The following is a 23,942-nucleotide window of genomic DNA, read 5'->3' as shown; positions in this document are numbered from 1 at the left end:
ATGTCACAGGACTTGGGGGTGGAAGGTATCTTCCACTCAATAGGCAGCATGGTGGAGACAAAACCATCAGCTTGTAGCAATGCCAACAGACATCCCTCAAACTCACAAATAAAAGACAGAGTGCGGGACCAGTGAGCTGATCTATAACGAACCACACCAAAGGCCTGTTGGGCTTGCCAGGGCCTGAAGGAAAAGACCAAACAGGACACCCAGGCAACAGGGACACCTGCCAGATGAAATGGCACCAAACGTAGCACAAAGAAAAAATACGGAAATAAAGGGTGTCTGCAGCATGTCGTATGTACAAGTACATGAACCCCAGTACAACCTTTTATCAGTAACTCCAGAATGCCCCCAACCTCAAGACCTCACAGAGGAGTCAAAAACCTCTGCACTACCCACAAAGAGGCCCCCCGCCACACAAGGCAGGCCTCTAAGAAAAAAACACCAAACCCACCAGGGACGTAAACCCTGTCACTGCAGGAACAACACCAGCAAGTACCTAGGGAAGGGCTGCTCTAGACACATGCACCTTACCTTGAGGTGCTTCCGGGGCTTAGCGTCCCCGCGGCCCGGTCGTCGACCAGGCCTCCTGGTTGTTGGACTGATCAACCAGGCTATTGAACACAACTGCTCGCAGCCTAACGTATGGTTAACAGTTTGAGGTTAACAGTTTGCCAAGTTCACCCAAGAAGCAAGGCACGTAAACACAAGCACAGGAAGCAAATACTTAATGATGACATGATACACAAACAAATGGGCATCCCAAAGGATAGAGTCCAAAAGCTGGCCAATACTTATTTAGGAAATCTGGGACCTGAAGAGCTGGTGAATCATGGACCAGTCAGACAAGTCTGACATCAAGGGAAGGACTGAGGAGTGCTGACATGGGGAGCATCATAGATCAATTGTTTGAAAACAACTGTGGCACCAGGTGGTGCCACCTGCTAGTGGTCTGTTGTTAATAGCGGCGATGCATCGCCTAACAATTGGATGGATCATTTACCATCATAACCGTTATGTTGTGTGTTTGCAGGCATAGGGGCTGTCATGTGGTGACAATTGGTGTGCCTCACCATGCAGCTCATCTGCTAATTAGTAGGAATCCTCATTTGGAAATAAACAGTGTTGCTAGACAAGGGCTTGGAAAGGCTTTTTATGAATTGAACTCTAATGATCATTTCGGTGCTGGAAAGATTAATTTCTCCAGACCACACACTAGAAGGTGAAGGGACGACGACGTTTCGGTCCATCAATCGACTTGAGAATGGTCCAGGACGGACCGCAACATCGTCGTCCCTTCACCTTCTAGCGTGTGGTCTGGTCAACATACTTTAGCCACGTTATTGTGACTCATCGCCTGCATTAATTTCTCCAGTCCCTCAAAACAACACGACCCTACAAGAACGCACCAAGAGCGCCCTGCAATGGCAAACTGTAAGTTACTCCTGCTTGACTGACTGCGGATGGTCAAAGGACACACTGAGATCATATATGAGAAAGCAACCAAACAATCGACTTGAGAATGGTCCAGGACGGACCAAAACGTCGTCGTCCCTTCAACTTCTAGTGTGTGGTCTGGTCAACATACTTCAGCCACGTTATTGTGACTCATCGCCTGCAACCAAACAATACTAATCAAAATGACCCTGTCATATCAATTCAAAACATTATTCTTCTGACCCTAATTAATACCCCCTATGAATAAAGCCAAATATTGTGAGCACTCGCTTATTTTGGGTATTTCTTCATTGAGTTTTATAGGAATCCATAATTACTGAATACCGCATTCTTACATGTTCATTAAGATCAAGGCAAAAGTATAGTTACAGTGTGACAATTTGTATTCAATGTATGCATAGTAATCAACAGGCAGTGTTTATGAATTTTTTATCATAGTTGCTAATATTATTGAAACATTTTACAATACAATGTATAAACCAGACAGTAAAACATAAAAGGATGTAGAAAGACGGAACTGACTCTTTACACAATGCTTGAACTGCTAAAGAATTTGTTGTAGGAAATAGTGACACATTACGTGCTCACTGCTAAACAGGTGAACATACGTTAAAATCTTGAAATATTTGAAACAAATGATTCAGTTCTATTATATGCAAGCAAGTTAAAATGTTTAGATTATCTTTATTTATATACCATAAAGTACTAATTTCACATTAATTACATTCTGATATCGATATCAGTTTCCGATACTTGAATTATGAGTTACCCCTTTTTTCCTCGTCATGACTGAGAGAAATTGTAAAAAGATACATGGGTGACTGAAATAAGAAAATGGTCTTGTACTCAATATTTTAAAATAAATATTCATGATGCCACATGCTCGAAACATTGCCCGAAACGCTTTGCGTAATAGTGGCTTTAGTCACTGTATGTACTAGCTCCATTTATTAATCCAACAAACTTTGTAAAATCTCTTGTATGTATGTACCTTACCTAAATAAACATTTATTTATTATTTATTTATTTATTGTGCATCTAATGACTATACAATGACTATATACACAACATGAAGATTCATCTAGTTGTTAGATGATAATAGCCAGAGAGAGAGAGAAGTTAAATTTTGAAACCTTATAAGAATTCATAAGAAGAACTCATTGTCAAATTTCTAATAATGATCATTACATTGAGGTAACACACAGTTTAATAAGTAATGGTAAGGTCTTCTCACACACACACACACACTAACATAGGATAAAAACCTACACTTGTGTATTTGTGAAATTTATGTTAAGAATTTACGTCAAGTCTTTCGCACTCTTTTGAGTGCTTAGTCAAGGTCTGAGTGTGTGGTTTACGGTTGTAATGTAACGGTTCTATTGTCACGTAAAGTATGGTGACAATAAACACAAACACTAAGATAACCAGACTTACATCTCAACATCTAATCGATTAAACATCTCAACGTCTAATCGATTAAACATCTCAACGTCTAATCGATTAAACATCTCAACGTCTAATCGATTAAACATCTCAACGTCTAATCGATTAAACATCTCAACGTCTAATCGATTAAACATCTCAACGTCTAATCGATTAAACATCTCAACGTCTAATCGATTAAACATCTCAACGTCTAATCGATTAAACATCTCAACGTCTAATCGATTAAACATCTCAACGTCTAATCGATTAAACATCTCAACGTCTAATCGATTAAACATCTCAACGTCTAATCGATTAAACATCTCAACGTCTAATCGATTAAACACCTCAACGTCTAATCGATTAAACATCTCAACATCTAATTGATTAGTCGTTGAGATGTAAGTCTCGTCCTAATCACACACTCAAGACCTTGACAACGCACTCAGGAGAAGTCAAAAGTGTAAATGATTTACATAAATATCACAAACATTGTCCACACGGGTGTGAGTTTTTATCCTACGCAGTTTGATACTACAGATCCTGAACCCATCAGATGATGTACGTCACAGGCTAAGGGTTTAGTCTTAAACTACTAATAAGAAATACTGTTCAGTACAATAAAAGAAAATGATGACAGAAGTCAAACTATATAAACTTTACCTAATAAAATATTATATTATTATATATTACAGTACACATGTTTCCACAAAATACTACGACATACTACTACCACACCATCCAATATGGATGCACCCAGATTTCATAAATTTTTATTTTAATCAATTTGTAAATAATAAATAAGAAAATGGTAATTATATTCCAGTACCACAATGTCTGGATATCCAACTAACATAAATTATGAAATATTTTGTGAAAAAATGAACTTTGATTTAAAGAGTAAATGTTGACCAGACCACACACTAGAAGTTGAAGGGACGACGCGTTTCGGTCCGTCCTGGACCATTCTCAAGTCGATTGTGAGAATGGTCCAGGACGACTTGGTCCAATCGACTTGAGAATGGTCCAGGACGGACTGAAACGTCGTCGTCCCTTCACTGTCTAGTGTGTAGTCTGGTCAACATACTTCAGCCACATTATTGTGACTCATCGCCTGCAAAGAGTAAATGTCTTAAATTCACATATTTATGGAAAAGGGAACATTTCCAAAAGTAAAACGTCTCATCACGTGTGTGTAAAAGCCCCAATCATCATTTCGTTACAGTTACCCTGATGTCAAGGAGGGAGTGTGTGTATTAACCTGATCCAACCCATGCACATCAAATTTGATCAAGAAACAACATACACAATTGATTGACAGTTGAGAGGCGGGACCAAAGAGCCAAAGCTCAACCCCCGCAAGCACAATTAGGTGAGCACAACAAATGAAATTAATATTGCTACTAAATTACAATGATAACTCACTTTCAATTTTGTATCAAAGCTTTGGACCAGATATTTGACTGACAATAGTGTTTGAAAAAAGAAGCGCCACTCGTTCTTCAAAACACAGTACATAAAGCTAGTCAATAAAGAGCTCAAGAGAAGCCAGCAGAAGGAACATGCACCTTCTTTCACACTTAAGAAGTCAGCCAAGAAGTGTTGGCTACACTAACACACAATAAACAAAATCTTATAAAACTCTGTGCAAAAAAATTGACACGTTATTTCAAACAAAATTTGAGAGTATGTACACTTACTATTAATAATGCATGCCTCACTTTGCAAAGCCAAGCACTAAACTGTCTATTAAAAAGGATTCACAAACTTATATGATTTCTATAAATGTATATTTCTGACATGCCAACTTAAGTCCTATTTTTCAGTGTCATTTTTTAAAGGCTCTACAATAAATGCTATACTACAAGTGCTTATTATTATGCATTTTATCTTTAAATGCTTCTCACCTTCAGCTGAGAGGCTAATGCACAAATTTTATTAGTAACAAATCAGGACAAATACTGGTACAGTAAATTGAAGACAAAAAATAATGGTTTGAGGCTCTCTTCCAACAGTCGCATTCACACTAGAGCCCTTGACGAGAAAGAAGCAGCAAGATGGTGAAAATAATTCGAGAAAAACAATGCTAAAATATGACAACATGCCCCACTGAGAAGTAGTTTTATCTTCCCAGGGTCAACAAGAATACACGACAACCTCCAATGCCTTTACCATTGGTATTTAGTGACACATCAAACCAAAGTGCACTCTCTGCTCCTCCAGCATCAAGAAGTTAAAAAAAAAGGAAAAATATATTTATATGCAATGAAATGTAATTAGATAAATTTATGTATTGAGGACATCAGCAAGCCAATCAAATTTCAAATGCAAATGAAAAAATCAAGTTTTTAGTCACCAATTTATGCCATCATGTTGAGAAAAAACCCAGCAATGAATGTAATGAAACGCCTCTTTCTGGAAGAGCTGTGGTAGCTCCCTGAAACTATCTCGACGAGACTGCTCCATCTAATGAGTCACATCAGTCAATGGAATTCTTTTGGCCTACTGGGAGTCAGAGCCTGGTCACTCACACAGAGGAACAGGGAGCGAATGATAATATGCCACCACATTAAGAAAAGCGTTCAGAAACTCAAAGCATTACAGACAACTCGATGGTTCACATAATATGAAGCCTTCAAACTGCCGAACCACCTTGAAACCTGTGGTCATCTGCAATAAGACCCCCACTTCCCCCCCAAACAGCACAGGCAACTACACAAGGAGCTGCCACTTGTCCTTGTCCTTGGGAAGAACTGGAGCAAATGGGCAGTCCCCAAGCACAGCATAAAGAGCGCTGCCCAAGAACCTGAAAGACGGAACTCACTTCTCGGAACTCGGAACCCCTGCCAAGATCCTAAGGAAAAGACAGGGTTGCCTGCCAGCCAGAATGAACCTGGAACCTCACACAGCAGCCAATAAACTGAGATGGACTCGTATTCAAAAAGAGGCTGGATCCATCAACGAAAAGAAGACCTAATTCAGCCGGAGGTACCAAAATTGGTCTGTGCAAGCCACCAAAGGCAAAACACATGAAGATGGAGACCTCCGGAATTACAATGACTCCATGGCACTGAACGGGATCAGGTTGGAACCTAAGGGAAGAGCAGCCGAGTTATGAAGCTGAATCAAAGCAGAAGCTCAGAGAGAACAAACCTCAAAGTACTTAGAGTTATATGCTTCGCAAAACCACCAAGCAGCATGGTGGAAGCAGAGAGAGAGAGAATGATCATTGTCCAGTAGCAGGGATGATGAGCACTCTTTGCCCGTGCATAGTGTAGGGGGTTTGAAGGGCCAATTCATAACGACCCATGCCAGAGACCTGCAGGGTAATTGCCAGGGCCTGAAGGTAACTAGCCAAACAGGACACCCAGCACTTGGGGGTGGGGGGATATGGGGGGGAGGGTGGGAGAGAGAGAGAACCACTCGCCAAATAAACAGACCCAAAATGCAGCCAACATTCCCAGGCGATGAGCAGGAACCACAGTAAGCCTATATATACAAGTGCATAAACCCTGGCACACCCCAACACAACCAACAGAATGCCCCCAGTCAAGGACCCAAACAGGGTCAAAGGCTCATAAACAGCACAAGGTGTTGTGCACAAGCTCTCCACCCTGGTGGCCTGGCCTCTCGGGCAAAGTCCCGGAACGCATCAGACTGTAGCTCGGTGCATGGATAGTGCTAGTGAACATCCAGGGGAAGGAAACTCTGAGCACATGCATTTTGAAGCACAACAGAAGCCAAGCCCTCACAACAAAGCCAGAGAGAAAACATGCACATGAGGCTAACACCAAAATAAAGGAACCAGTAACAAGTTAATGGCCCCTTGCAGGACGAATGAAGTCCAAGGCTGGCTGGCACTTAAGCTCTGAAGCAAAGGGGCTCGCCATGACATATGGACCGGAGGTACTACAGGGAGTAGTAACCACCATAACTTCAGCAACAAAACTGACTAGAGGAGCTGGCTGTGGGCTAAGGCTGGGCCACCTGGTGGTGGCTATCATTACTAATGAGTTTGAGATAGTTATGAATGATTTTCTTATTTCATTTGAATTATTTGGTGGTCTCAAGACTTCCTTTTCAGTTAACTCTCCAGTTGTCTGTAAAGCTTCGCTGACTTTCTGGAGGCTTTTTTCCGGTGGGGTGACGGATTGTCACTCGCTCCCTGTGCCGCCCAACCACTAGGGCTGGACGGTAGAACGATGGTCTTGGTTCATGCAGGTCAGTGTTCAATCCAACTAGGGGGGCCCAGGTTCTGACTCTAGTCCCCGGTAAGTCAAGCAAAACTCCTGCAACTAATGCGACTCATTAGATGGCGTAATCTTAATGAGATAGCTTCAGGGAGCTACTGGATATCTCCCCCAGAAATGATTGAAACAACATTGTTCCTACCTTCTGTATTTAGACATACACTCATATGAGTGTAGACTCATATTTAGACTCGCTCATTTAGACACACTCCTGCTCATTGCGTTCAGAACTCTGGGCTTGCGGATTACTTTTCTTATTGCCATTCTTGGAATACCTGCATCCTGAGGAGATTCACTTTAATTTGTGTAAACATTTGTGGAGGTTTGACAGCTTTTCATGACCACAGAATTTGAGACTAAACATTCATAGTGACACATGAACAATGCTGTTGCTCCTTAGTGGCCACATGCCAACCTGCTTGATCAAGTATTTTCAAAAGAATTTGTTTAATTTCCTCTAAAAGATCTCTATTTGTGTTTACACTACATGCCTAATAATTTTTTATTTTTTATTTATATACAGTACATACAAGAGTTCTTACATTCTTGTAAAGCCACTAACATCCATGGCGTTTCAGGCAGGCTCTTTAGCTTAATTTTCCCTGGAATACGACCGGCCAAATCGTTCAACAACCAGGTACCCATTCACTGCTGGGTGAACAGAGGTAGACAGTTAAGGATTGGCACATAGTCAATCCTTCCCAGCCATGCTATGAACCCAGGCCAAATCGCTTGCAAAGCACCGGGCGAGTGTCTTACCACTGCGCCACACGGACTGTACAAGGAATATCTCAACATGTCCTCTCACCTAATACCGTACAGTACTTCTCATTTTAACAATCAACCAATCTGTTAAAAGTGTGACATATTAGTACAAATTACAGCACTGTAAAACAGTAAAAATGTATTGACATTTTCTCTCCATCGACCCCAATAGAATACCTGGCTGTGTATGTTTCTGACTAGGCAAAACAGATGCATTTTTTATAGAGTGGCAAATCAAGAGAACGGCCCTAATATATACCAGCAATAAGTAGAACATATTAAATGAGGCCGACACAGCTTTCGCCTCACACACGTGGGGTCCACGGTTCGAGACCCATACAGCCCAGGGGCCAGATTCACAAAGCAGTTATGCAAGCACTTACGAACCTATACATCTTTCCTCAATCTTTGACGGCTTTGTTTACAATTACTAAACAGCTAATGAGCTCCGAAGCACCAGGAGGCTGTTTATAACAATAACAACAGTTGACTGGCAAGTTTTCATGCTTGTAAACTGTTTAATAAATGTAACAAAAGCCGTCAAAGATTGAGGAAAGATGTACAGGTTCGTAAGTGCATGCGTAACTGCTTCGTGAATCTGGCCCCAGGTGAATGGAATTGAAAATGTTAACTTTAAAATTTTGACATAAGAATTTGAAAACTGCAGAATCTAACTTACCAATGGAGCTTTTTTACTCTATCGTTTCTATATGTCAGTTGTGGCTAGTTTCTACTAGCAGATTTAGACTGACTCCCTTACTGAACACTAGAGTTACATGTTCAAAGACTCTTCACAATACTACAATTTTCATTGTGAATACAGTACCAGCAGTTAATTTCAGAGTTCTCCTGGTCAATTTCTTAGCAGAATGGCTTAAAGCAATAATTCCCAAGAATTGTATTATAGCTTACAGCCAACAATTGTACTACAGGCTACAGCCATTTGCAATATACTTTATTAAACATCTATTTGAATGAGTTAAGAAAACTTAAATGTTCTAGAGAAGATACCGAGAATACTGCAAACCCTTAGAATCGGTACAGAATAATGTTGCTAATTTTATTTTGAGTCGCCTTCTTATCTTGAGATGAGATTCTTGAGGTTATCTGAGATGATTTTGGGGCTTTAGTGTCCCCGCGGCCCGGTCTTCGACCATGCCTCTACTCCCAGGAAGCAGCCTGTGACAGCTGACTAACACCCAGGTACCTATTTTACTGCTAGGTAACAGGGACATAGGGTGAAAGAAACTCTGCCCATTGTTTCTCGCCAGCGCCTGGGATCGAACCCAGGACCACAGGATCACAAGTCCAGCGTGCTGTCCGCTCGGCCGACCGGCTTCTCTCGCCAAAGACCAACAAAAATCTTTCTGAATAAATAGCTAGAAATCACTTAACCCGACCTTGAGGTTACCTTGAGGTGCTTCCGGGGCTTAGCGTCCCCGTGGCCCGGTCGTCGACCAGGCCTCCTGGTTGCTGGACTGATCAACCAGGCTGTTGGACGCGGCTGCTCGCAGCCTCACGTATGAGCCACAGCCCGGTTAATCAGGTATCAGGTACCCCAGTGTTATGTGGCCACATATTCCACATTGAGTGGTTACATGCTGAGCATTATAATCGTGAATCTTGGTACATTCAAGCCTTATGGCTTAAACTTAAAAGCAATTTCATTTTGTACTACAGAAAATCAATTCTTTAATAATATCAAAATCAGATTCATAGATATAATACATGATACAGCCCTGTATAACATAAGATATATATACATGTATATATATACTGAAAATATATATTACTCACTAAAAATTCAATCTTTTTGTGAAATTAATCATTAAATCTCACTACTAAAGAGCAATATGGAGTACTGTGATGGTGAATAATTATTATGTAACTATTTAAAGAGACATATTATAACAGCTTTTTGAGATAAAATGCCTAGTCACCAAATTTTACAAAAAGCCCCTTAGGCTTTTGTTAAATGTCTAGCCCCCCATTCGCTGACCAGGTGGCCTGGTCAGAGACCGGGCCACGGGGATGTTGACCCTCGGAACCAACACAAGATCACCCCCACCCCCACTCTACCTAATTCAGGAGAAGCAGAGCAAGTTGGTTGGCATGATAATACAGAGGCACATCGACTTAAGAGCTGTCTCAGGGGTACAACTAACGTATAACCCATTGACTCAAAACACCCGTATGTGCGCACACGTGCACACAGTCTGGGCATTTAGAAAAAAAAAAAAAAAAGGAACCGGTAATGTACATGCGTGCACGCACAAAGACACGTGCACATGAATGAACATTCATGTGACCACATACACAAATGAATAAAGGATTAATAGGAGACAAAAGAAAAAAATATTCTTCAGCAATCCATAACCCCTTATAAAATGAATACTATGAAAAGAAGGCCTACTTGTTTACCAATGAGTACCGTACAGTATCTCAACATATTTACCATATTTAATTACTAAAAAGCTATATATACACAAAACAATACCAGAAATACCCACGAGATCAATGGCTATGCTCAAAACCTTTGCCAGAGAAGAGTGAGGATTACTTCATGCTAACACTAATACAGAAGCTATTATGAATTGGATACCGTACATGGTGCAGTTATTCCGCAAATGCAAGACTACTCTTATAAGAATAAGAAAAAGACCGTGGGCAGGGCTCAAGAATCTATATACTGTAATTCTAAGTGACAATACAATACTCGAAAACCAACTACTGCACTACTAAAAAAGCTCAATCTAGGGAAAATTGATACTTTTAATATACCATTAAACAAATTCTAAGTGCATAGGTAAATAAAATTATTTTAAAACAAATCATCTCTGCAGATATGAAGTATATTTACGTCAACTATACTACACAAGACATGAATGAAGTGCGTTAGGATATTAGCCGACCATTGTGTTAGACGCAGACAATATATTTATAACAACAATTATTTTGCTACACATGAATAAAACAATCAATGCCAGTGTCATTGCTGCAGAAAATTACGAGAATTCAACTGCAGGACATTAACCAAAATTCTAAGTAATTAGGCCAAATAATTAGTCTCAAAATAACAGCATGACACTACTGTATATTATAAATACCGTAATCACCAACCAAAAACACAATGTATGTTCTGCCTCCTCTCATGAATGTGCAGACTAACACAAAGAAGTTCACCCAAGACAAAACTTGTCAAATCCAAAATACCAATCTACCCCATTTGGTAGGGAATGGAAAAGGTTAATAGACAAACAGATTATAAAATACTGACAAATTCCCATTACCGATCTTGCATACTTGTGATGATATACAGGAACCTCGATTCAGCGAACCTCAATTTGGTAAGTCTTCAATTTGACCCGACTACACACTAGAAGGTGAAGGGACGACGACGTTTCGGTCCGTCCTGGACCATTCTCAAGACCATTCTGTAGACAATCGATTTGAGAATGGTCCAGGACGGACTGAAACGTCGTCGTCCCTTCACCTTCTAGTGTGTGGTCTGGTCAACATACTTTAGCCACGTTATTGTGACTCATTGCCTGCAAGTCTCTAATTGGAATATTTGCATGCCACATTTACTCATTCGACTAACAAAGAGTTCCCTGAAGCCGGGACTGTGTGGATTTGCTTAGGATGTTGGGACTCAGTTCACAGTTGGAGGCAACATACTAGAAATAGTTTGGGGCCTTGGAAAAGCCAATGATCATATTTAAAACTATATTTTATGATTTATCTTAATTTTTAAATTCTCGGGTTTTCATTTACTAACATGGGTTCTTATTCTTTGAAAATGAGATTTCGAGGTTAGGGCATGGGAAATATGTGTGTTGAAATTAAATCTTTCTACAGACAGGTTCTCTTGGTAGTTGTCCTTCATATCTTGAGATGATTTCGGGGCTTTAGTGTCCCCGCGGCCCGGTCCTCGACCAGGCCTCCACCCCCAGGAAGCAGCCTGTGACAGCTGACTAACACCCAGGTACCTATTTTACTGCTAGGTAACAGGGGCATAGGGTGAAAGAAACACTGCCCATTGTTTCTCGCCGGTGCCTGTGATCGAACCCAGGACCACAGGATCACAAGTTCAGCGTGCTGTCCGCTCGGCCGACCGGCTCCCATATATATGACAGGTTGAAATTAAAATTATGCTCAGTGAAATCAAACAACAGAGCATGGGAATTATTAGGGTATGAATGGTAACTCTTTTTAATATGGCTCCAATTGTGTTTTTTACTATTTTAGTAGATGGATTCGACTTACAAGAACCTGTTGGAGCCTTTGAGAAGCGATCTTGGATATTTAAAACCAAATATATGGTATGTTTTCACTTCGAGTTGGCATGATTTTCATTCAGGTATGGCCCTGGTTCCTTTTGAAAATGAGTTCTGAGGCAATGAGAAATAAGCTAGATGTGGTTAAATTTTTGTGTAGGTATGTTTATTTGTTAGTTATCAATTATAGGTTGAAGTTAAAATTTCACCAAGTGAAATTAGCCCATAGGGTATGGCAACCCCATCCCAGAAATGCTCCAGTTGCAATGAATTCCTCGCTGCAACGAATTCAGGTTGGTCCCATATAGTTCGCTGAATCAAGGGTGTACTGTATATACCAACCCTATCTTTAGACTTGTAGACCCCAACATCAGACTAAAACCCTTACCTTTAATTCTATTTCAAGTTGTTTTTCAAGGGATACTAGTCTCTGGTCGAATGAGGAGAGAGATAAAGGCTCCATGGATTTCTCTTGAGTGTCAGTCGCCATTGGCGATTGCGGAGGATCTGAAAAATATACATGATATATTAGTACAAGAAATGCCGTACTAAAATATATAAAAAGGGATAGATACACACAGAATACAAAATGACTATATACCACATATGGACACGAACCATTACATTTAAAACAATTTACAAACACAAATACCGGGAGGAAAAATGTGCTACCCATATGTCAACAAAAATACAAAATAAATTATTTTATTTTCACTCTAAGATCACAAAGTATATCTATACACAAATGTGTAAAGTTACCTTTCCCTGCATTCCTCACTCTATGATACAGACCTGAATAAGTAAATTTAGTATTTACATCTGAACATTAATCAAGGAGAGAGAAATCATTAAGACAACACAAAACATTTAAGAATGGTACATTAGCACAATGAAATCATAAGAATGTGAAGAGTCCACAAATAAACACTGAAATTGTATGATGGAATCAAGCCCATGTCCCTGACCTTCCCAGACGCACGTAATACCAACATGACCATCGTGGTCCAGTCGGAAGAGTGTGCGCGCGCCTGAGGAGTTCCGGGATGAAGGCCAAGATTCCATTGCCTGGCTTCAATATTTAAGAATATAGTATACGAGGTTTGCACGAACACTAAGAACCGACGTGAGACAATGAATGAGCAAGAAAAGCAGAGATACAGTACATCATAAACAATGTCTGATACAATATACAGTACAGTATTGTATTCAAACAATCAATTACACATTATGCATGCAAAATATGTTGCATACATTAAAAATGCAGTACTGTACTACAATGCTGCATTAATATTCAAAAGAATAATAATAGAAAATCAATTAAACAACTACAATATCGATCATTTTTCTAAAATACAGCACTGTATTAGCCAAGATATTACCAAACTTCCTAATGCAGATACAATACAGTACTGTATATGGTATTCACCATGTAACAAATTTATGAAAACCCTTAACACTTCTAGACAGTTTTTGGACACAAATACAATACGAGGGGTTCTTTGTAACGCTCGCTCGCTCTCTGCTGGGCGTTTGCCGCTCTCTCTCTGCTGGGCGTTTGCCGTTCTCTCTTTGCTGGGCGTTTGCCGCTCTCCCTCTGCTGGGCGTTTGCCGCTCTCTCTCTGCTGGGCGTTTGCCGCTCTCTCTCTGCTGGGCGTTTGCCGCTCTCTCTCTGCTGGGCGTTTGCCGCTCTCTCTCTGCTGGGCGTTTGCCGCTCTCTCTCTGCTGGGCGTTTGCCGCTCTCTCTCTGCTGGGCGTTTGCCGCTCTCTCTCTGCTGGGCGTTTGCCGCTCTCTCTCTGCTGGGCGTTTGCCGCTCTCTCTCTGCTGGGCGTTTGCCGCTCTCTCTCTGCTGGGAGTTTGCCACTCTCTCTCTGCTGAGTACTTGCCGCTCTCTTTTTGTTGGGCATTTGCCACTCTCTCTGTTGGGCATTTGCCACTCTCTCTGTTGGGCATTTGACACTTATTTGTTTGAGAGTACAAAATAATATATACTGTACACTGAAGGTGCTGGAGGGCAAAGTCCCAAATATGCACAGTAGAATAACTTTTTGAGTGAAAGATACAGAAGAAAATGCAGAATAAAATCAGTGAGTAGTAGAGGTGCCATAGGCACAATCGCAGAGCACTGTCTGAACATCAGAGGTTCAAAGCTGTTCAACACCCTCCCAGCAAACATTAGATATACTGTATTGCCAGTACAAAGGTGGAAGTCTTCAAGAAACATTTAGGCAAATTCTTGCAAGAAGTGCCGGACCAACAAAGCTACTGTATAGTGAATATGTGAGCCAGTGGACCGCTCAGAGCAACAGCCTGTTGTACCAAGTATCACAAGTCGAGCTTGACCTCAGGCCGGGATCGGGGGGTAGAAGAACTCCCGAGACCCTCTCCAGGTATGCTCCAGGTAAACAACAAGACAAGTAGGCACAGCACAAGAGGGTGGCATTAATAAGCAAGCAGGGTCCAGTGATCTCGGTTCTTGGCTCACAACGGGCAGATGCATTTCAGCAACAAACATTTGGTCACGTTTCCTTTCACCTGATGCCTCCGTTCACCTTGCAGTAAATAGGTTACTAGATGTTAGACAACTGTTACGGATTGCATCCTGGCTATTTGTGTATGTGTAATACATAGTCGATGTGATAGATAAAATAGGTTGTGAGTCGGTATATAAGACAAGCGACAATTGGAAAGGTGGGTTCAAGGAGCTAACAGCTCAACCCTGCAGATGCAAATTGAAAATACAAAGACACACACTAGAAGAGAGATGAGAGGTGAAATGATCACCACTTACAAAATACTGTACTAATAGGAATAGATCAAATTGACAAAGAGGAATTCCTGAAACCAGCAACTTCATGAACAAGAGGCCACAGATACAAGCTAAGAAAACAAAGGTGCCAAAAAATATTAGAAAAATTTCTTATCCAGTGGGGTAGAAGCACTGTTAGAAGTGGTGGTTAGTGGTTAGAAGTTTGGGGTAGAGGGGTCTGACAGCTTAGTAAGCAGTGCTTCGGATTGGTAGTCCTAAGGTTCTGAGTTCGATCCCCGGCGGAGGCAGAAACAAATGGGCATAGTTTCTTTCACCCTGATGCTCCTGTTCACCTAGCAATACATAGGTACCTGGGAGTAGACAGCTGCCACGGGCTGCTTTCTGGGAGGGGGGGGGGGTGTAACAAAAAGGAGGCCTGGTCGAGGACCGGGTCACGGAGACACTAAGCCCCGAAATCATCTCAAGATAACCTCAAGAAAGACAGTTCGAACAAGCTAAGTAAGAAGGTGGTGGAGGCCAAACCTTTCAGTAGTTTCAAAGCATTATATTATGACAAAGAGTCCTGGGAAGACGGGACACCACGAGCGTAGCTCTCATCCTGTAACTACACTTAGGTAATTACACACACGGGGTGCCGGTGGCTGTGTGAGCACGCTGGACATGTAATCCTGTGGCCCGGGTTCGATTCCCGGTGCCGGCGAGAAACAAAAATGGGCAGAATTTCTTTCACCCTGATGCCCCTGTTACCTAGCAGTAAATCGGTACCTGGGAGTTAGACAGCTGTTACGGGCTGCTTCCCCCCCCCCCTCCCTCCCTCCGTCCGTCCGTCCGTGTGTGTACTCGCCTAGTTGTACTCACCTAGATGTGTTTGCGGGGGTTGAGCTCTGGCTCTTTGGTCCCACCTCTCTACCGTCAATCAACAGGTGTACAGATTCCTGAGCCTATTGGGGTCTATCATATCTACACTTGAAACTGTGTATGGAGTCAGCCTCCACCACATCACTTCCTAATGCATTCCATTTGTCAACCACTCTGACACTAAAAAAGTTCTTTCTAATATCTCTGTGGCTCATTTGGGCGCTCAGTTTCCACCTGTGTCCCCTTGTGCGTGTTCCCCTTGTGTTAAATAGCCTGTCTTTATTACCCTATCAATTCCCTTGAGAATCTTGAATGTAGTGATCATGTCCCCCCTAACTCTTCTGTCTTCCATCGAAGTGAGGTTCAATTCCCACAGTCTCTCCTCGTAGTTCATACCTCTCAGCTCGGGTACTAGTCTGGTAGCAAATCTTTGAACCTTTTCCAGTTTAGTCTTATCCTTGACTAGATATGGACACCATGCTGGGGCTGCATACTCCAGAATTGGCCTGACATAGGTGGTATACAAAGTTCTGAATGATTCTTTACACAAATTTCTGAATGCCGTTCGTATGTTGGCCAGCCTGGCATATGCCGCTGATGTTATCCTCTTGATATGGGCTGCAGGAGACAGGTCTGGCGTGATATCAACTCCCAAGTCTTTTTCTTTCTCTGGCTCCTGTCTGTCTGTCTGTCTGTCTGTGTGTGTGTGTGTGTGTGTGTGTGTGTGTGTGTGTGTGTGTGTGTGTGTGTGTGTGTGTGTGAAGAAAAAAATTAGTGCAATAGTTAGTAACAGTTGATTGACAGTTGAGAGGCGGGTCGAAAGAGCAAAGCTCAACCCCAGCAAGCACAACTAGGTGAATACACATACACACACACCTATAATAGGCATCAAGTGTGTTGACCCGTCAAGGAGCCACGCAAGTTAGTCTGGCATGTCACAGGAGGATATCCTGCCTTCCCCCCTCCCCCCCCCCCACACACACACACACTCCTCCCACTTGCTCTCTTACACCAGTATACTATGTCCCCACCTCGCTCCCATTGTCACCACCTCGCTCCCACTGTCACCACCTCAGCTCCCTCAGGAGGAATGTAACAAATAGGGTCGACACTTCTTTTTTTCAGCGGCGCGTGTTGGGTGTCCAAGTGGAGTTCCGCGAGGCTTGGTTCTGGGTCCCTTGTTCTTCCAAGTGGAGTTCCGCGAGGCTTGGTTCTGGGTCCCTTGTTCTTCCAAGTGGAGTTCCGCGAGGCTTGGTTCTGGGTCCGTTGTTATTCCAAGTGGAGTTCCGCGAGGCTTGGTTCTGGGTTCCTTGTTCTTCCAAGTGGAGTTCCGCGAGGCTTGGTTCTGGGTCCCTTGTTCTTCCAAGTGGAGTTCCGCGAGGCTTGGTTCTGGGTCCCTTGTTCTTCCAAGTGGAGTTCCGCGAGGCTTGGTTCTGGGTCCCTTGTTCTTCCAAGTGGAGTTCCGCGAGGCTTGGTTCTGGGTCCCTTGTTCTTCCAAGTGGAGTTCCGCGAGGCTTGGTTCTGGGTCCCTTGTTCTTCCAAGTGGAGTTCCGCGAGGCTTGGTTCTGGGTCCCTTATCCTTCCAAGTTGAGTTCCGCGAGGCTTGGTTCTGGGTCCCTTGTTCTTCCAAGTGGAGTTCCGCGAGGCTTGGTTCTGGGTCCCTTATCCTTCCAAGTGGAGTTCCGCGAGGCTTGGTTCTGGGTCCCTTATCCTTCCAAGTGGAGTTCCGCGAGGCTTGGTTCTGGGTCCCTTATCCTTCCAAGTGGAGTTCCGCGAGGCTTGGTTCTGGGTCCCTTATCCTTCCAAGTGGAGTTCCGCGAGGCTTGGTTCTGGGTCCCTTGTTCTTCCAAGTGGAGTTCCGCGAGGCTTGGTTCTGGGTCCCTTGTTCTTCCAAGTGGAGTTCCGCGAGGCTTGGTTCTGGGTCCCTTATCCTTCCAAGTGGAGTTGCGCGAGGCTTGGTTCTGGGTCCCTTATCCTTCCAAGTGGAGTTCCGCGAGGCTTGGTTCTGGGTCCCTTGTTCTTCCAAGTGGAGTTCCGCGAGGCTTGGTTCTGGGTCCCTTGTTCTTCCAAGTGGAGTTCCGCGAGGCTTGGTTCTGGGTCCCTTGTTCTTCCAAGTGGAGTTCCGCGAGGCTTGGTTCTGGGTCCCTTATCCTTCCAAGTGGAGTTCCGCGAGGCTTGGTTCTGGGTCCCTTATCCTTCCAAGTGGAGTTCCGCGAGGCTTGGTTCTGGGTCCCTTATCCTTCCAAATTAATGTCAATGACCAACCTACCCGAAGGAGCAAGTTCGTAATTCTTTGAAGACGACGCAAAGGTGCCTAGTCAAAATAGAGGAAACCTGCAGAATGTTAAGAGGGGGGGGGGGGGAATGTTGACAAACTTCGGGAGTGGGGAAACAAATGGTTGCTTGAGGGAACTGGACCTCACGGCCTCTGGAGGAGAGAAGAAAGTGGGGGGGCATGATCACAACATAAAAGATGCTGAGAGGAATAGACAATGAGGACTATCTTTGCCGCTCTCTCTCTCTGCTGGGCGTTTGCCGCTCTCTCTCTGCTGGGCGTTTGCCGCTCTCTCTCTCTGCAAAGATAGCCTCCTTAAACTGATAGAAAGTAGGATGAGAACACTTGGGTAGAAGATGGAAATGAGTTGAATAAATGTAAGGAAATGGTCGTACCCGGTACAGGTGGTCAACAAGTGGAATGCACAATACGAAGTTGTGGAAGCCTCCTCCATCCACAACTTTAAGGCAAAATTCGACAGACATGGATACCTGGTTGATGGGGTTCTGGGAGTTTGGTCCACCAGGCTGTTGCTTGGAGCGGCCCGCAGGCCCACATATACCTGGTTGATGGGGTTCTGGGAGTTGTTCTACTGCCCAAGCCCGGCCCGAGGCCAGGCTTGACTTGTGAGAGTTTGGTCCACCAGGCTGTTGCTTGGAGCGGCCCGCAGGCCCACATATACCTGGTTGATGGGGTTCTGGGAGTTGTTCTACTGCCCAAGCCCGGCCCGAGGCCAGGCTTGACTTGTGAGAGTTTGGTCCACCAGGCTGTTGCTTGGAGCGGCCCGCAGGCCCACATACCCACCACAGCCCGGTTGGAACGTCAGAATAATTCAATTATAACCCAAGAGATACAAGAAGGTCAGTAGGCGCGGCATAGAGAGCCAGACCTCGCTCCCCCGGGGTCACTGATGGGTAAGTACTGATAGGTAAGCCCCACACGGGTACACACACATGCCAGCACACACGGGTACACACACTCATGCCAGCACACCGTCTGGCATATAATTTACACAGGCACTGCAATATGGCAGTGCCCACGCCTGCCTCCCACACATGATGCCAGTGTCATCCCCACACAATTTCCTCCCAACCACCCACACACTTCATCAGAACTACATCCAACCTTCACCCACAGTACTGACCTACACCCACATCACACACTTACACCCACACCACACACCCACACCCACACCACACACCTACACCCACACCACACACCTACACCCAACCCACCCACAGTACTGACCTACACCCACACCACCCAACTACACCCTACCCAATACGCTTCACACACACAGACGCGCGCACGCACACGCACACACACGCACACACACACACACACACACACACACACACACACACACACACACACACACACACACACACACACACAGACACAGACACAGACACAGACACACACACACACACACACACACACACACACACACACAACGACAGGGAATTCTTTGTCAAGAAACTGACTAAACTAAAACTACAAGAAACATACAATCCAGGAGAGAGAGAGAGAGACCAAACCTGTCTATGGAATCCTTAGAACCCAAAAACATTCACTAATAACGACAAAGAGACGAGGAAAATACTGAAGATACAGAACAGGGTTTCAGTGCAGGCGAGGAGTCACAATAACGTGGCTAAAGTATGTTGACCAGACCACACACTAGAAGGTGAAGGGACGACGACGTTTGGGTCCGTCCTGGACCATTCTCAAGTCGATTGTGATCGACCCAATCGACTTGAGAATGGTCCAGGATGGACCGAAACGTCGTCGTCCCTTCACCTTCTAGTGTGTGATCTGGTAAACAGGCTTTCAGTGACTCCAAGAACACTCTGAGGATTGACAACCTAAGTGACGGTTTCCGAGCGAAAGAGTCTGAAATGTTGTTTCCGAGCGAAAGAGTCTGAAATGTTGTTTCCGAACGAAAGAGTCTGAAATGTTTCCGATTGTCTGGGTGTAGGCACAGACCGTGACTACACCCAGACAGTGCCTACGTTCGCTATGATTCCGGGGCTTAGCGTCCCCCGCGGCCCGGTCCTCGACCAGACCTCCTGGTTGCTGGACTGGTCAACCAGGCTGTTTGACGCGGCTGCTCATTTGCATGTGACTGTTTATTTAGGCTACTTCCCGGTATTCTCCCTAATGGAACTATATCTGCTATACTCTTCCATTTCAGGTGCCGTAGGTTGAAGTCCCCAAATAGAATGATGTTTGGGGCTGGATTTGTGAGGCTTTCCAAGTAGTGTTCTATTTTCATTAATTGGTCTTTAAACTGCTGCTGTTTTGCCTCCGGTGACTTATATACAAGGGGCCAGATTCACGAAAGCACTTACGCAAGCACTTACGAACCTGTACATCTTTTCTCAATCTTTGTCGGCTTTGTATCCAATTATTAAACAGTTAATGAACTCCGAAGCACCAGGAGGCTGTTTATAACAATAACAACAGTTGATTGGCAAGTTTTCCTGCTTGTAAACTGTTTAATAAATGTAACCAAAGCCGTCAAAGATTGAGGAAAGATGTACACGTTCGTAAGTGCTTGCGTAACTGCTTCGTGAATCTGGCCCCTGGTTCGTAAGTGCTTGCGTAACTGCTTCGTGAATCTGGCCCAAGGACAATAACTACATTTAAGATCTCTATTTTGATTATCAGCACTTCCACCATATTGTTTGAGGTGTTTAGCAGCTCAGTACAGATGAGTGTGTCCTTGATGTAGAGGCTGACCCCACCCTCCTAGCCTCGTAGCCTGGTGGATAGCGCGCAGGACTCGTAATTCTGTGGCGCGGGTTCGATTCCCGCACGAGGCAGAAACAAATGGGCAAAGTTTCTTTCACCCTGAATGCCCCTGTTACCTAGCAGTAAATAGGTACCTGGGTGTTAGTCAGCTGTCACGGGCTGCTTCCTGGGGGTGGAGGCCTGGTCGAGGACCGGGCCGCGGGGACACTAAAGCCCCGAAATCATCTCAAGATAACCTCAAGATAACCCTGTAGCCTGTGTTTCCTGTCACATCTGAAAAGACTGTACTCTGAGATCCATATTTCACCATCATGGTAGTCCTTAGTGTGGATTTCTGTAATGGCTGCAAACATTTGCCTCATGAAGGAGGCCAGCTATAAAATGAACTTTGTCACATTAGCGTGTTTTGATACCCTGAATGTTGGCGAATATAAATGATGTTATCTTGAGGTTATCTTGAGATGATTTCGGGGCTTTAGTGTCCCCGCGGCCCGGTCCTAGACCAGGCCTCCACCCCCAGGAAGCAGCCCGTGACAGCTGACTAACACCCAGGTACCTATTTTACTGCTAGGTAACAGGGGCATTCAGGGTGAAAGAAACTTTGCCCATTTGTTTCTGCCTCGTGCGGGAATCGAACCCGCGCCACAGAATTACGAGTCCTGCGCGCTATCCACCAGGCTACGAGGCCGGTGTTAGTGGAAGTGCTGGATGCCTTACTTGGTGCTAATATCTGAGGCTCTGGTAAGGAGGCCACAGTTGCTTGTGTCCTCTCAATAAAGATGTTAATAATAATAATGTGTCCTCTCTAGCATTTGACCGGGTTGGGGGTCGAGTCTGGTCAGTTTTAGCCCTTCTTCTCCTCTTGCTAAAAAAAAATCTTGGTAAATAGTGCTGCTTTTCCTCGAGGCGGTGAATACACTCATACAGTGATAACACTGTCACTGTCTACCACCATACAGTGATAACACTGTCACTGTCTACCACCATACAGTGATAACACTGTCACTGTCTACCACCATACAGTGATAACACTGTCTCGCTGTCTACCACCATACAGTGATAACACTGTCACTGTCTACCACCATACAGTGATAACACTGTCACTGTCTACCACCATACAGTGATAACACTGTCACTGTCTACCACCATACAGTGCCAACACTGTCACTCTGTCTACCACCATACAGTGCCAACACTGTCTCGCTGTCTACCACCATACAGTGCCAACACTGTCACTCTGTCTACCACCATACAGTGCCAACACTGTCTCGCTGTCTACCACCATACAGTGATAACACTGTCTCGCTGTCTACCACCATACAGTGATAACACTGTCACTGTCTACCACCATACAGTGCCAACACTGTCACTGTCTACCACCATACAGTGCCAACACTGTCACTCTGTCTACCACCATACAGTGATAACACTGTCACTGTCTACCACCATACAGTGCCAACACTGTCACTCTGTCTACCACCATACAGTGATAACACTGTCACTGTCTACCACCATACAGTGATAACACTGTCTCGCTGTCTACCACCATACAGTGCCAACACTGTCTCGCTGTCTACCACCATTCAGTGCCAACACTGTCACTGTCTACCACCATACAGAGCCAACACTGTCACTCTGTCTACCACCATACAGTGCCAACACTGTCACTCTGTCTACCACCATACAGTGATAACACTGTCACTGTCTACCACCATACAGTGATAACGCTGTCACTGTCTACCACCATACAGTGCCAACACTGTCACTGTCTACCACCATACAGTGCCAACACTGTCTCGCTGTCTACCACCATTCAGTGCCAACACTGTCACTGTCTACCACCATACAGAGCCAACACTGTCACTCTGTCTACCACCATACAGTGCCAACACTGTCACTCTGTCTACCACCATACAGTGATAACACTGTCACTGTCTACCACCATACAGTGATAACGCTGTCACTGTCTACCACCATACAGTGCCAACACTGTCACTGTCTACCACCATACAGAGCCAACACTGTCACTGTCTACCACCATACAGTGCCAACACTGTCACTCTGTCTACCACCATACAGTGATAACACTGTCACTGTCTACCACCATACAGTGATAACGCTGTCACTGTCTACCACCATACAGTGCCAACACTGTCTCGCTGTCTACCACCATACAGTGATAACGCTGTCACTGTCTACCACCATACAGTGATAACACTGTCACTGTCTACCACCATACAGTGATAACACTGTCACTGTCTACCACCATACAGTGCCAACACTGTCTCGCTGTCTACCACCATACAGTGATAACACTGTCACTCTGTCTACCACCATACAGTGCCAACACTGTCTCGCTGTCTACCACCATACAGTGATAACACTGTCACTCTGTCTACCACCATACAGTGCCAACACTGTCTCGCTGTCTACCACCATACAGTGCCAACACTGTCTCGCTGTCTACCACCATACAGTGCCAACACTGTCACTCTGTCTACCACCATACAGTGATAACACTGTCTCGCTGTCTACCACCATACAGTGCCAACACTGTCTCGCTGTCTACCACCATACAGTGCCAACACTGTCTCGCTGTCTACCACCATACAGTGCCAACACTGTCTCGCTGTCTACCACCATTCAGTGCCAACACTGTCACTGTCTACCACCATACAGAGCCAACACTGTCACTCTGTCTACCACCATACAGTGCCAACACTGTCACTCTGTCTACCACCATACAGTGATAACACTGTCACTGTCTACCACCATACAGTGCCAACACTGTCTCGCTGTCTACCACCATACAGTGCCAACACTGTCACTCTACCACCATACAGTGCCAACACTGTCACTGTCTACCATACAGTGCCAACACTGTCACTCTGTCTACCATACAGTGCCAACACTGTCACTGTCTACCACCATACAGTGCCAACACTGTCACACTGTCTACCACCATACAGTGCCAACACTGTCTCGCTGTCTACCACCATACAGTGCCAACACTGTCTCGCTGTCTACCACCATACAGTGCCAACACTGTCACTCTGTCTACCACCATACAGTGCCAACACTGTCTCGCTGTCTACCACCATACAGT

General features: G+C 44.3%; 1 protein-coding gene across 1 annotated transcript in view; it reads right to left on the bottom strand.

Moving 5' to 3' along the window:
* Positions 1 to 23,942, bottom strand: part of LOC123770464 (serine/threonine-protein kinase N) — a 312,702-nt gene that overhangs the window by 284,930 nt on the left and 3,830 nt on the right. Inside the window, exon 2 of the mRNA XM_069301810.1 lies at positions 12,570 to 12,688. Coding sequence (XP_069157911.1) covers positions 12,570 to 12,688 — 119 coding nt within the window. The remainder of the gene's footprint in view (positions 1 to 12,569; positions 12,689 to 23,942) is intronic.

Source organism: Procambarus clarkii, chromosome 46 (assembly GCF_040958095.1).
Source record: "Procambarus clarkii isolate CNS0578487 chromosome 46, FALCON_Pclarkii_2.0, whole genome shotgun sequence".
Lineage (NCBI taxonomy): Eukaryota > Metazoa > Arthropoda > Malacostraca > Decapoda > Cambaridae > Procambarus > Procambarus clarkii.
The sequence above is the reverse complement of the archived record's forward strand: the minus strand, read 5'-3'. Positions and strand labels throughout refer to the sequence as shown.